This window comes from Carlito syrichta, unplaced genomic scaffold (genome assembly GCF_000164805.1).
Source record: "Carlito syrichta isolate Samal-C Ts95f unplaced genomic scaffold, Tarsius_syrichta-2.0.1 Scaffold315835, whole genome shotgun sequence".
Lineage (NCBI taxonomy): Eukaryota > Metazoa > Chordata > Mammalia > Primates > Tarsiidae > Carlito > Carlito syrichta.
In genome coordinates, this window is record NW_007259931.1 from 484,875 (window position 1) to 498,939 (window position 14,065).

General features: G+C 39.1%; 1 protein-coding gene and 1 pseudogene across 1 annotated transcript in view; one reads left to right on the forward strand and one right to left on the reverse strand.

Moving 5' to 3' along the window:
- The window catches only part of ITSN1 (intersectin 1), a 200,480-nt gene that overhangs the window by 160,405 nt on the left and 26,010 nt on the right, over positions 1 to 14,065 (reverse strand). The window contains exons 2-4 of the mRNA XM_008073409.2: positions 9,276 to 9,335; positions 6,026 to 6,118; positions 5,108 to 5,171 (exon numbers count right to left, since the gene is read on the reverse strand). Of these exons, the coding sequence (XP_008071600.1) occupies positions 5,108 to 5,171; positions 6,026 to 6,118; positions 9,276 to 9,303 (185 nt within the window). The 5' untranslated portion in view covers positions 9,304 to 9,335. The remainder of the gene's footprint in view (positions 1 to 5,107; positions 5,172 to 6,025; positions 6,119 to 9,275; positions 9,336 to 14,065) is intronic.
- On the forward strand, positions 10,983 to 12,238 carry LOC110594515 (annotated as a pseudogene).

Genomic DNA, 14,065 nt, shown 5'->3' on the forward strand with positions numbered 1-14,065 from the left:
GGCTAATTTTTTTTATTTATTGTAGAGATGAAGTCTCGCCAAGTTGCCCAGGCGGGTCTCGAACCCGCAGGCTCAGGCAATCTACTCACCTCAGTCTTCCAAAGTGTGGGATTATAGGCTGAGCCACTGAGCCCAATTTTAAACACTTCGATTGCCAAAAGGATATCTGCCAGATTCCTTCCAGTTCCTTATTAGTAAGACAATTTCTAGGAAGATGCATCATCTTTGGTACTGTTATAATTTGGCATTACATACTATGACTTAACTCTATCCTCTGAGAATTCAGGTTTTCTTGTATTCTTCTTTGGAAATCAGATTGGAAAGATGAGTAGTCCCAAAGTATTAACAGGTTATGATTCAAAAGTTCATGAATTGGTTAACTGGAATATAGTTTCTACATGGGAATAAAACATCATAAAGATTTCTAACATACACTATACATTACTCTATGCTATTCTTATATCTAAATCAAAGTCCAGAACAAAGAAAGTAAGGCCCAGAGAGAAAGAATAGAAACAGTTCTCAATTCTCAATCCAAAATACTCTTCTTCCCAAATAACTGACACAGGAATTGTGAAAAACATTAGAGTCAAATTCATTCCTCTCTCTACTAAAAAGAATTCATGCTGGGACCCTACCAAAACAACAACAACAACAACAACAACAACACACACACACACACACACACACACACACACACACACACGCATTAAGAACACAAAGTCGGCAGTGTGCGATGGCTCAAGCTTGTAATTCTAGCACTTCTGGGAGGCCAAGGCAAGAAGATTGCCTGAGTTTGAGACCAGCCTGGGCAATTTAGCAAGATCTTATCTTTACAATAAATTAAAAAATTAACCAGGCATGGTGGCACATGTCTGTGGTTCCAGCTACTTGGAAGGCTGAGGTGGAAGGATCACCTGAGCCCAGCAGGTCCAGCCTAGACAACAGAGTGAGACTCCAACTCAAAAAAGGAAAAAAAAATGCCCGGGCGTGGTGGCTCAAATGTGTAATCCCAGCACTTTGGGAGGCCTGAGTCCAGGGGTTCAAGAGCAGCCTGGGCAGCATGGTGAGACCTCGTCTCTACAATAAATCAAAAAAATAAAATCAGCTGGGCATGGTAGCACACACCTATAGTTCCAGCTACTTGGAAAGCTGAGGCAGAAGGATCACCGGAGCCCAGTAGGTCAATGCTGGGATGGCTGTGAGCATGCCACTGCACTCCAGCCTTGGCACCAGAGTGAGACTCAAACTCAAACTCAAAAAAAAAAAAAGTGCTCAATTCTCAATCCAAAATCCTCTTCTTCCTCAAATGACTGACACAGGAACTATGTAAAACTTTAGAATCACACCTATTCCTCTCTCCACTAAAAGGGGTAAGAACTCATGCTGAGATCCTACCCAAAAATAACAACAACAACAACAAAAACACAATAAGAACACAAAGCCGGCCAGGTGCAGTGGCTCAAGCCAGTAATCCCAGCACTGTGGGAAGCTGAGGTGAGAGGACTGCCTGAGTCCAGGGGTTAGAGACCAGCCTGGGCAACTTGGTGAGACCTTGTCTCTACAACAAATAAAAAAAAAATTAGCCAGGCATGGTGGTATGTGGCTGTAGCTCCAGCTACTTGGAAGGCTGAGGCGGAAGGATCACTTGAGCTCAGCAGGTCAAGGCTGAAGTGGTTGTGAGCATGACACTGCACTCACCGAGTGAGACGCCAGCTCAAAAAAAAAAAGAACACAAAGTCAGCATGAAAGAAGAGGGGAAACTGTTTTGTTACATTAGCTATGACTATTTGTAATTTTTAAAACCTAGGCTTGAAGAGGTCAGGAATCGCCCAGGGTTATTAAGTGAGTAAGTTTCAGAGCTAGGTTGAAAGAAATCCTGCCCACATTTTGCACTGCATTATCCTATCATATGAACAGGAGGACTTCAATGGTTCATGAAATTTCAAATGACTTTTCTTTGTTTTTTTGTTTGTTTGTTTGTTTGTTTGAGTTGAAGTCTCACTCTGTCACCCAGACTGGAGTGCAGTGGCCCCTCCCGGCCACCGCAGCCTCAACCTGCTGGGCTGCAGCGATCCTTCTGCCTCAGCCTTCCAAATAGCTGGAACTACAGGTGCACACTACCACGCCCGGCTAATTTTTTGATTTATTGTAGAGATGAGGTCTCGCCAAGTTGCCCAGGCGGGTCTCTAACCCATGGGCTCAGGCAATCCACTCACCTCAGCCTCCCAAAGCACGGGATTACAGGCTGAGCCACCGAGTCCGGCTTCAAATGACTTTTCAAAGGTATTTCTTTTGGAAATATAGGTATTTTTTAAAGTTTTGTTTTTTCATAATAGCAATTCTTGATAAAAATTTTTTAAATGTCATCACAAATTCATTTAGCAAAATGTCAAAGACATAAAGAATACTTGATTCAGCCTAAGACTGCCAAATCACCATCTTTAATGTTAATAAAAATGTTCACTATAAAAAGCTTAAATTAGCAAAAATGACTTTGGGTCACTCAGGTAAAAATAGTTTGAAAAATTAAGACCAATTGTCTTAATTGAAAAAAGTGAAACTTGTTAGCTAATATTTTACTTTTTTCCATAACACTTACTACCATGTGACAATTTTCAAGTTGCGATCAACTGTCTCCTTCCAGGAGACTGTATTTCAGAGAAAGTACAGGCTTTATCTATTGTGTTCAACCATGTACCTTCAGCACCTACAACTGTCCCTGGCCCATGGTAGATATTTGATAAATATTTTTTCAGTGTTGAAAAAATAAATGTGGAGTAAGATTTTCTTGCAGTACAGTATTCATCGTAAGGCTGTTTTATAAATCAGTCTTCAAAAATTGGGAATACAACATAAAAGCACAATTCAGTGAAGAAAGTTAAGTTGGAAAAGAAGGCACTAGTGAAAGATCTCGATGATGATGTGAAACACAATTATGTATCAGGATAAAAAGCAAAAGAAGCATGTTACAATTAAAATAGGTCCCACAAGTCTCTTGCATTTAAACTTAGGCATTTAATTGTCAGAACAGTGCTTATGTGCTCACATGTGTAAGACTTCCTGCTCACATGTTCTTTCTCTATCTGAGTCTTTTACTTTATCTTAAAAGTAATTCCCAAACCACTCAGTTATCTGATTTTGTAGCTGTAGTAGAATAGAAGTTAGAATCAGAATGGTTTAATAGGAACAAGCTCACTAGTTGAAAAAGAGACAGTCTGGCAGTCAATATGCTGACAACCAGGAAAAAGAAAATAATGTATACACCCAAAAAAAGCATAGGAATCTGGTATCATTTAGTTTCAATTCAAACATGTCTAAACATACACACATATACATCCCATGAAGGTTTGCTACTTCAGAACAGTTACTGATTTTCATAATGATGACATTTTTTAAAAGCCTAGATTGTGTTCTATACAAGAAGTTGCATCAGCCTTTATTCATTTCCATTAAATTATAAATAAAAGCAGTCGGTCATTTAAGGAGACAGATAATAGCTATCTTTTTTGAATTTTCTTTTGAGGGTCTATTATGTGCCAGTTTTTCTGCTAATCCTGTCAACAATTCTGTAACAAAACTATAAGTATTCTTATTTTCTAGATTAGAAAACTGAGGTCAAAGAGGGTAACCATATGTTCCAAATCAGCGAGACAGAAAGTGGTGCTCAGATTTGGGAGGCTAAAGTGGGAGGATCACTTGAGCACAGGAGTTTGAGGCTGCAGTGAACTATGATTGTGCCACTGCATTTCAGCCTAGGCAACAGAAACTCTGTTTTTAAAAATAATTAACGAATTGATTAAAATAATATAAAATAGCCAGGCACAGTAGCTCACCCCTGTAATTCCAGCAATTTGGGGAGTCAAGACGAGAGGATTACCTGAGCCCAGGGATTCGAGACCAGCCTGGGCAACTTGATGAGACCTTGTCTTTACAATAAATCAAGAAAAATTAGCCAGGCATGATGATGCATGCCTGTAGTTCCAGCTACTTGGAAGCCCAGCATGCCTGTAGTTTCAGCTACTTTCTAAGCCCAGCAGGTTGAGGCTGTAGTGGCCTTGAGCATGCCATGGCCGTGAGCGTGCCACGGCCGTGAGTGGGTCACTGCATTCCAGCCTGGGCAATAGAGCAAGACTCCAACTCAAAAAAAAATAATAATAATACACACACACATAAAATAAAGGGGTACGGCTGAGACTGAAACTCAGGTGTATGACTACAGCTCATGTGCTATTTCCATTACAGCCAGCTGCCCCCTAACACGAATAAACTAATTAAGTGTACAGTGAAAAAATGCAGCTTCTCACAGGACAACAGAATTCAGTCCAGCTCCCCAAAGCCATGAGCCTGGAAGCCGCAACTATAGTTTCCATCCTTTTTTACTCTCTTTCCTGTGGTTTCAAAAGATTAAAAACCTATTTATCAGTCTGGGTAACATAGAAAGACCTCATCTCTATAAAAAATTTTAAAATTAGCCAGGTGTAGTGGCATGCACCTAAAGTCCCAGCTACTCGGGAGGCTAAGATGGAAGGATTGCCTGAGCCCTGGAGGCTGAGGCTACAGTGAGCTGGATTTGTGCCACTGCACACTCCAGCATGGGAAATGGAATGAGACTCTGTCTCAATCAATCAATATTATAACAACTAACTAAATAAATAAACACTTATTTGCAATAGTCAAAGAATTCAACGATATTATGCATTCACCATACACTAACTCTCAAATATTTTCTTAACCTTTTATTCTCCAGTCAATGAAAGATAAAGAACCATTTTATTATAAAGCAAGAAACGTAGGACATTCAAACAAGTATGGGTGATATGGATGAAACCAAACCAAATTCATGAGAAAATATCAAAATTTGGATGTCTCATGTCTCAACTAGAAATTCAACTTTTTGACAGAGTATTATCATTCACAAGTCACTACTTATTTTTTTAGTTCCATATAACAAAGACATTTTTCAGAAATATTTCTCTGGTAAGAAATAATAGAGTACTTCAGGTTAGGATACATGCTCTCCTTCTACAGCACTAGAAATTGTATTAACAAGTATAACTTGACAATATTTTATTCTACCTTTTGCTTATGTAAAATTTCAACTTACCATATCTGTGCTAAAACAGGTTGAGGTAACCCAGATTGAAAAAAAAAGTTTCTAGCTTGATCACCTGTAAATTAAATGAAAAAAGTCTCAGAAAAAAACAAGAGCTGACAGAAATCCTCTTACAGCAAAATTAAAAAATTAAGAAAAAGGCAGGTAATTCTACATATACTCATTTGAATACATGGCAAAAGTCAACTAAGACATTAACATTACTCATTATGCCAAAGTACATTTACAGGAATCCTTAGGAAACCGAAGACCCATATTTCTACTTTACAAAAAATTTGTGATTCCCAATACCTGTACTTCAAATGCTAGACACTTCTGATACATTTATGGAGAATAAGTAATGATGATTTGGAAAGAATCACAGGAATAATGACAAATTAATAAATTAAAGAGAACTATGACAACAAACATATGCAAAAATCCAGATTCCATTTGTTCTACAGTGAATTCCTGAAGAGTAATCAAACAGGAAAAGTAATGAAAAGGCAAAGTACTAAAGGAACTTGAGGGAAACAGCAATGAAAAACAATCCTTAGTAAAAAATGCTCAGAATCTGTGAATTTACTGAACAGTTTCCCAAACTAGTTCAAGACCAAAATTAAGCAAATGTTTTTTGCTCAAGGGCCACAGTTTAATCTTACATTACCTAAAGAATGTGGTCCTTTCATCTTAACCAAGTCCCATCAACTATAAGCCCAAAACAAGTGGTTTCACAAGCACTAAGGACTGCAAACAAGGCATGACTGTGCTACATGAAAAACAATTGTAAAAACACAGGCTCAAGGTTAAGGCAGAGTAGGTAAAATAACCCCTTGGTCGAATGTGCCCATCTCAGCTCCACATAATAGATTTTCCACAGATATATGCACTGATGGTAAGTAAAAATGTAAAAATACTGACTCCAATTACCAGTTATATATCCAGATATGGGCTTTAAACTATGGAACTGCTGATCATGCTTTGCTCTTTCCTCTACAGTTATGGCCCAGATATCCAGGCTGCCTACAATTCAAAGAAAAGAAAAACAAATTATTCAGTGAGAAAAGAAAAACAGCATGCTCTCACCCACTGTATCCAAAGCATTTCACAATTTTGTCTATGTGTTATAAATCATTTGAAAAATTAACATATTTTTGTCCTTGAAAGTGATGCATATAAAGTTAGAAAATTAAGAGCAAAGCAAGACAGAGAAAGAACAAGAAAGAAAAAAGGAGGTACTATTTCCTTTTAAAAAAAAAAAAAAAAAATCTGTCCTGCCAGGCACGGTGGCTCACACCTGTCATCCCAGCCCTTTGGGAGGCCAAGGGGAGAGGATTGACTGAGCTCAGGGGTTCGAGACCAGCCTGAACAACATGGCAAGATCTCATCTCTACAATAAATAAAACAAATTAGGTGGATGTGGTGGCATACTCTGCAGTTCCAGCTACTTGGAAGGCTGAGGCAGAAGGATCACCTGAGCCCAGTAGGTCAAGGCTGCAGTGGCTATGAGCATGCCACTGCACTCCAGCCTGGACAACAGAGTGAGATTCTGACTTAAAAAAAAAAAAAAAAATCTGTCCTATAATTCTATAGTTAGCAGGATTACAGGAAAACATAGTAAGTTAATATTTTACTTGCATAAACTTAAGCAACAGACTAAGTTAACTTAAAATTGCACTTTTAGATGCCTTAAAAGCCACAAGTGAAAGTTACAAAAGAAGTTGAAGGCCAAGCACAGGGGCTCACACCTGTAATCCCAGTACTTTGGGAGGCCAAGGCAGGAGGATTGTTTGAGCCCAGGAGTTTGAGACCAGCTTGGGCAACATAGCAAAACCTCATCTCTAAAAGAGTTTTAAAAATAAGCCAGGCATAGTGGCACACACCCTATATTCATTCCCAGCTACTTGGGAGGCTGTCAGAAGGATCGCCTGAGCCTAGGAGACTGAGGCTGTGGTAAGCCATGATCATGCCATTGCACTCCAGCTTGGGCAACAGAGTGAGACCCCAATTCAAAAAAAAAGAAATGTTGAATCTCACAATTAGTATCCTGTGTGATCCCATGAAAATCTTTTTGGGGACCAGGCACAGTGGCTCATGCCTATAATCCTAGCACTTCGGGAGCCTGAGGTGAGAGAATTGCTTGAGCTCATGGGTTCAAGACTAGCCCGGGCAACTTGGGCAGACCTCATCTCTACAATAAACAAACCAAAAAAAGGTAGTCAGGTGTGGTGGCGCATGCCTGTAGTTCTAGCTACTTGGAAGGCTGAGGTGGAAGGATCACCTGAGCCTAGCAGGTCGAGGCTGCGGTGGCTGTGAACATACCATTGCACTCCAGCCTGGGCAATAGAGTGAGACTCCAACTCAAAAAAATATATATACATATATTTATTATTTTGGAGGGGTGATAAAAAATATTCAAACATTGGATTGTGGTCATGGTTGCACTATTCCAAATTTACTAGAAATCACTGACGGGTACAGTTAACAAACTAGTAAATCTTATGGTACGTAAATTTTCTCTCACCAAAGGTGTTATAAAAAATAGGTATCCTGATTTTTAAAAAATGGCTAAAGAGAATGGGATTTAGGTTTCTCTTCAGTTTTAGCTCACAGACTGACTTCAGATGTTCACTCACTATGAGCTCTTACTTTGGTCCTAGGTCCTCTCAAGCAAATTCACTAAAATAATTTTAGATTACACACATGGAAAGCTTTTAAAAGCTTGGACACTTTTGAAAAAAGTGGGAAAACACAATACATATGTTTCATACAAAAAGTGAGTTATGACCAGCACACAAACAAGATGTCTAAACATCGCATATTTCCTCTCTACAAGGCCGGGTATGACACTGACAGGTAACGTGGAAATCCATTTTGTCAATGGAAAAATATTGACTGTAGGGATAATGTGGTGCCCCAAACAGGGATGACCCCTTCCCTCACAGGCCTTATGGTTCTGCAACTTCTAAAAGGGATTTTCATTGCCCTGTCACTATAAACAAAAGGAAAACCAAAAACTGTTTAGTCATTAAGAAGAGGGACAAATAAATAAATAAAACAGATTAACTAATAATTCTGAAAAATTTTTAGATCTTTGTACAGGAATCTCCACAGAAACTTTAACAGATGTGATAAGGATGGTGCTTTGTGCCTCCTTAGTCTCTTCATGCTGACTAAATTAGATAGCTGCCAAGTGCAATCTGTTAATATGGTATGTTCTCTTTTATTAAAAAATATTTGGCCAGTAAGCAAGAACATTTAACAATTTCCTAATAGGGCTAGGAAAAATTACCTGGAAAAATATTTTTTATGCAGATTAATGTATTTCAAACAGATAAACTAAAGTAAAATAAGCAAAAGCATCAGGTTTCAAATCCAAGCTTTGAAAAAGTATAGTCACTTCAACAAACAAATTGCAAAGAGCAACAGGGAAGGAGGAGGAGTTCACTAAGTAAGAGACTTAGGAGACACATGAACTAATTGCAGTGTAAGCACCTTATGTGGATCTCAATTTGAACAAACAAACCAGAACAAAAAATGTCTAAGGACTATCAAGGAAATTTCAACATGGATTGGATCTATTGAAAATTTTATAGGTATGATAATACGATATGTAAACTTTAATAGGTATGATAATGGTATTGTAGTTATATCTTAATTTTTTTGAGTTGGAGTCTCACTCTGTCACCCAGGCTAGAGTGCAGTGGCATGCTCACAGCCACCACAACCTCAACCTACTGGGCTCAGGCCATCCTTCTGCTCAGTTTTCCAAGTAGCCACCATGCCCAGCTAATTTTTTAATTTATTGTAGAGATGAGATCTCACCAAGTTGCCCAGATTGGTCTCGAACCCCTGGACTCAGGCAATGCTCTCGCCTCAGCCTCCCAAAGTGCTGGGATTATAGACTTGAGCCACCACGCCTGGCCCATCTAGTCATATCTTATCTTTTAGAGTCACATACTAAAATATCCATGGATGAAGTGATATGATGCCTGAGAGTTGCTTCAAAAGAATCCAGATGAAACAATATTGGCCAAGAATTGATAATTACTGAAACTATATGATGCAGTATGAGGGTTCATTGTATTATTCTACTTTTTTATTTGAAAATTGCTATAACATCAAGTTTTAAAAATCTGTTCCAAAAGTACATTAAAAAAGGAAATTTCTGAAAACTTACCACCAAAAGGTGTTGGAAACTGAGCCATGGTTCTGTTACTTTTACCTTGCTAATTGATGCCTGTAAGTGAAATGCAACATTTAAGTTTATGAAAATTTCACTCCTATACACTAACAAACACTCTAACATGCTGTCTTTAATTATCAGAGTATAGTTCTACAAATGAAAAGTTACAATTAAGGGGTTCATTCATTCATTCATTCTCTACATAGTTTACTAGTACCACATACAAAGATGGATACTGAGGAATGTTGATGGAAGACTGGCACAAGAATCTTTCAGTCTATTGAGTGATACCATTAGCTCAGGACAGTCTACTATATCACCAGTGCTATATCTGTAACTTTTTAAATATACAGTCATTCCTCAGAATCCCTGGGGGATTGGTTCTAGGATCTTCCCTGGATGCAAAAATCCATGGACGCTCAAGTACCTAATATAAAATGCCATCATATTTGCATATAACCTAAGCACATCATCCTATATACTTCAGATCATCTCTAGATAACTTATAATACCTAATGCAATGCACATGCTATGTAAATAGCTGCTATACTGTACTGTTTGAAGACTAGCAACGTGAAAAAAGTCTGTACATGTTTAGTACAGACAATTTTTTTCCAAATATTTTCAATTTGCAGTCTGTTGAATTCATGAATATGGAACTCACAGACATGGACAACTGACTGTACCTTTCTCTTAACCATCTATATATACCAGTCCATCCAACTGATGGTTATAATAACAGCATCTTTTTATTGAGCACTTAGTTTACACATTGTCCTAGGTGATTTACAGATCATATCCCTTTTAATCATCACCACAGCGCTGTGAGACAGGTTACTATCATTACCATCACCACATTACAGATGAGAAAAATGAGAATCAGAGAAGGTTAAGTGATTAGAGCAATATCATTCATTTGATAATCAAGCTAGGATTTGAGTCAGGGCAGCTAACGCAACAGACTGTGTTCTACCCATGAAAAATATGGTCTGAATTGCTGCTTAAAGATGTTGAGAAAAGCCGTATCATGAATATTACACTAATTTCTGCCCAGAATTCCAAACACAAATCTAATGCTGCAAAAATCTCCATCAGGCATTATTTTTTTATGAACAGCCAATGTGAAACAAAGCTTTCCCCAACTAAAAATATCCAGATTTAATGAATATTTCTCCTTATGTTTAAATAACAAGGTAAATGCACATAATTTAAAAATGAGTACTAAATACACACAGATCACTCTGCACTCGCCGCGCTCGCCCCGCACCTGCAGAAATGCTCTGATTAACTCCAGTCCTTCCCAGATGAAACTAGTGTCCCGGGCCTTGGCTCCATCTCACTCGGGCCCATGCCAAAGATGTAAAATTTGGTGTAGATGCCTGAGCCTTAATGCTATAAGGTGTAGACCTTTTAGCTGACACTGTAGCAGTTACAATGGGGCCAAAGGGAAGAACAATGATTATTGAACTGAGTTGGTGAAGTCCCAAAGTAACAAAAGGTGATGTGACTGTTGCAAAGTCAATTGACTTAAAGGATAAATATAAAAACATCGAAGCTAAACTTGTTTAGGATGTTGCCAATAACACAAATGAAGAGGCAGGAGATAGCACCACCATTGCTACTGTGCTGGCAAGCTCTATTGCCAAGGAAGGCTTTGAGATCAGCAGAGGTGCTAATCCAGTAGAAATCAGGAGAGGTGTAATGTTAGCTGTTGATGCTGTCACTGCTGAACTTAAGAAGCAATCCACACCTGTGACAATCCTGGAAGAAATTGTTCAGGTTGCTACAATTTCCACAAATGGAGACAAAAAATTGGCAACATGATTTCTGATGCTATGAAAAAGGGCGGAAGAAAGGGTGTCATCAAAGCATGGAAAACATTAAATGATGAATTAGAAATTATTGAAGGCATGAAGTTTGATCGAGGCTATATTTATTCATACTTTATTAATACATCAAAAGGTCAGAAATGTGAATTCCAGGATGCCTATGTTCTATTGAGTGAAAAGAAAATTTCTAGTGTCCAGTACATTGTACCTGCTCTTGAAATTGCCAACGCTAACCATAAGCCCTTGGTCATAACTGCTAAAGATGTTAGTGGAGAAGCTCTCAATATACTCGTTTTGAATAGGGCAAAAGCTAGTCTTCAGGTTGTGGCAATCAAAGCTCCAGGTTTTGGTGATAATAGAAAGAACCAGCTTAAATATATGGCTATTGCTACTTGTGGTGCAGTGTTTGAAGAGGAGGGGCTGACAGTAAATCTTGAAGATGTTCAGCCTCATGACAGGAATAGTTGGAGAGGTCATTGTGACCAAAGATGATGCTATGCTCTTGAAGGAAAAGGTGACAAGGCACAAATTGAAAAATGTATTCAAGAAATCATTGCACAGCTAGATGTCACAACTAGTGAATATGAGAAGGAAAAGCTGAATGCATATCTGGCAAAGCTGTCAGTTGGAGTGGCTGTGCTGAAGATTGGTGGGACAAGTGATGTTGAAGTGAATGAGAAGAAAGACCGGGTTACAGATGCCCTTAATGTTACACGAGCAGCTGTAGAAGAAGGCATTGTTCTGGGTGGGGCTGTGCCCTGCTTTGGTGCATTCCAGCCTTGGACTCATTAGCTCCAGCTAATGAAGATCAAAAATTGGTATAGAAATTATTAAAAGAACACTCAAAATTCCTGCAATGGCCAAGGCCAAGAATTCAAGTGTTGAAGGCTCTTTAATAGTTGAGAAAATTATGCAGAGTTCCTCAGAAATTGGTTATGATGTTATGATTGGAGATTTTGTGAATATAATGGAAAAAGGAATCACTGAGTCAACAAAGGTTGTAAGAACTGCTTTATTGGATGCTGCTGGGGTGGTCTCTCTGTTAACTACAGCAGAAGTTTGTGGTCACAAAAATTCCTAAAGAAGAGTGGGACCCTGGAATGGGTGCAGTGGGTGGGATGGGAGGTGAGATGGTGCTATGCCATCATTAATGAGCTGTGACAGGAAGCTCAAGGCAGTGTCCTCCCCAATAACTTCAGAGATGTTAATTGAAGAAATGACTGAAGAAAAGCTGGCTGATTAAGATCACTATAACCATCAGTTACTGGTTTTAGTTGACAATATATAATGGTTTACTGCCTACAGATAATTTATTTTGTATTTTTACAAAAAGACATCTGGGCTGGGCTTGGTGGCTCAACCTGTAATTCCAGCACTTTGGGAGTCCAGGGAGAGTGGATTGTCTGAGCCTGCTGGTTCAAGACCAGCCTGAGTAACTTGGTGAGACCTCATCTCTACAACCAAATAAAATGAAAAATTAGCCGGGCATGGTAGCACGTGCCTGTAGTCCCAGCTACTTGGAAGGCTGAGGCGGAAGGATTTTTGGAGACCAGCAGGTCAACACTGGGGTAGCAGCAAGTATGCCACTGCACTCCAGCCTGGGAGACAGAGTGAGACTCCAATGCAAAAAAACAAAACAAAACAAAACAAAACACATCTGTACATTTCTGATATTGGGTGCAAGAGTCATGTACCAATGTACTGCTTTCAACTTAAATCACGACTATTTTTACTACTATTCTGTCAAATCAGGATTTTAGTGCTTGACACTACCAGATGAAAAGTTCAGAAACAGTCTTTCCGTGGAGAATAAGAATAACTGTACAAAGTAGAGAAATATCCAAATATGTGATAACCTTTGTGTAATAAAACTTTGTTTTAAAGTTAAAAAAAGATACACACAGATTAAAAATTTTTGATAAATAGCCTAGATTTTTTTAAATGACAATCTTGTGTCTTAATATACCTCAATTTCATCTTCTAATTTGTCCATGAAATTTTTTCCCAACCATCATTTTTTTTTAAGTGAGAAAGCAGGATTAAGAGGACAGAAAAGCTCCCACAGTGAGAGGAGACCCAAAGAGGTTGCCAACTATCATGTTTTTAAACTTCCAAAAGCATTTTCTTGTTCTCTACTCTTTATTCCTAGCACTCTCCCAACAACCCCTCCTTTTTTTTTGAGTTAGAGTCTCACTCTGTCACCCAGGCTGGAGTGCAGTGGCACGCTCATGACCACCGCAGCCTTGACCTGCTGGGCTCAGGTGATCCTTCCACCTCAGCCTTTCAAGTTGCTGGAACTATAGGCACAAGCCACCACATCTGGCTAATTTTTTGATTTACTGTAGAGATGAGGTCTCACTAAGTTGCCTGGCTGGCATTGAACCCGTGGCCTCAGGCAATCCTCTCACTTCAGCCTCCCAAAGTGCTGGGATTATTGGCATGAATCACTGTGCCCGGCCTACTCCCCCTTGAGAACATTTTCATCTTTTGATTTTTTTTGTTTATTTTGTTTTTTAGTTTTCTTCTGTTTCTTGCATCATTTGAGTCCTTTGAATTCCTTTTTAGATTGTTGGCTAATTGACTAGTTTGGCTGTCTCTTTTACCTTTGAGACTTTTCTCATATATTTACTGGTTCCTGGATGCCCCTTCATATTTAAGAGTGAGGCACTAGACCCGGCTCGGTGACTCAGCCTGTAATCCCCCGCTTTCGGAGGCCGAGGTGAGTGAATTGCCCGAGCCCGCGGGTTCGAGATCCACCTGGGCAACTTGGTGAGACATCATCTCTACAATTAATAAAAAAAAATTAGCCGGGCGTAGTAGCGTGGGCCTGTAGTTCCAGCTACTTGGAAGGCTGAGGCGGAAAGATCACTGGAGCCCAGCAGGTTGAGGCTGCAGTGGCCAGAAGCAGCCACTGTACTCCAGTCTGGGTGACAGAGTGAGACTCCAACTCAAAAA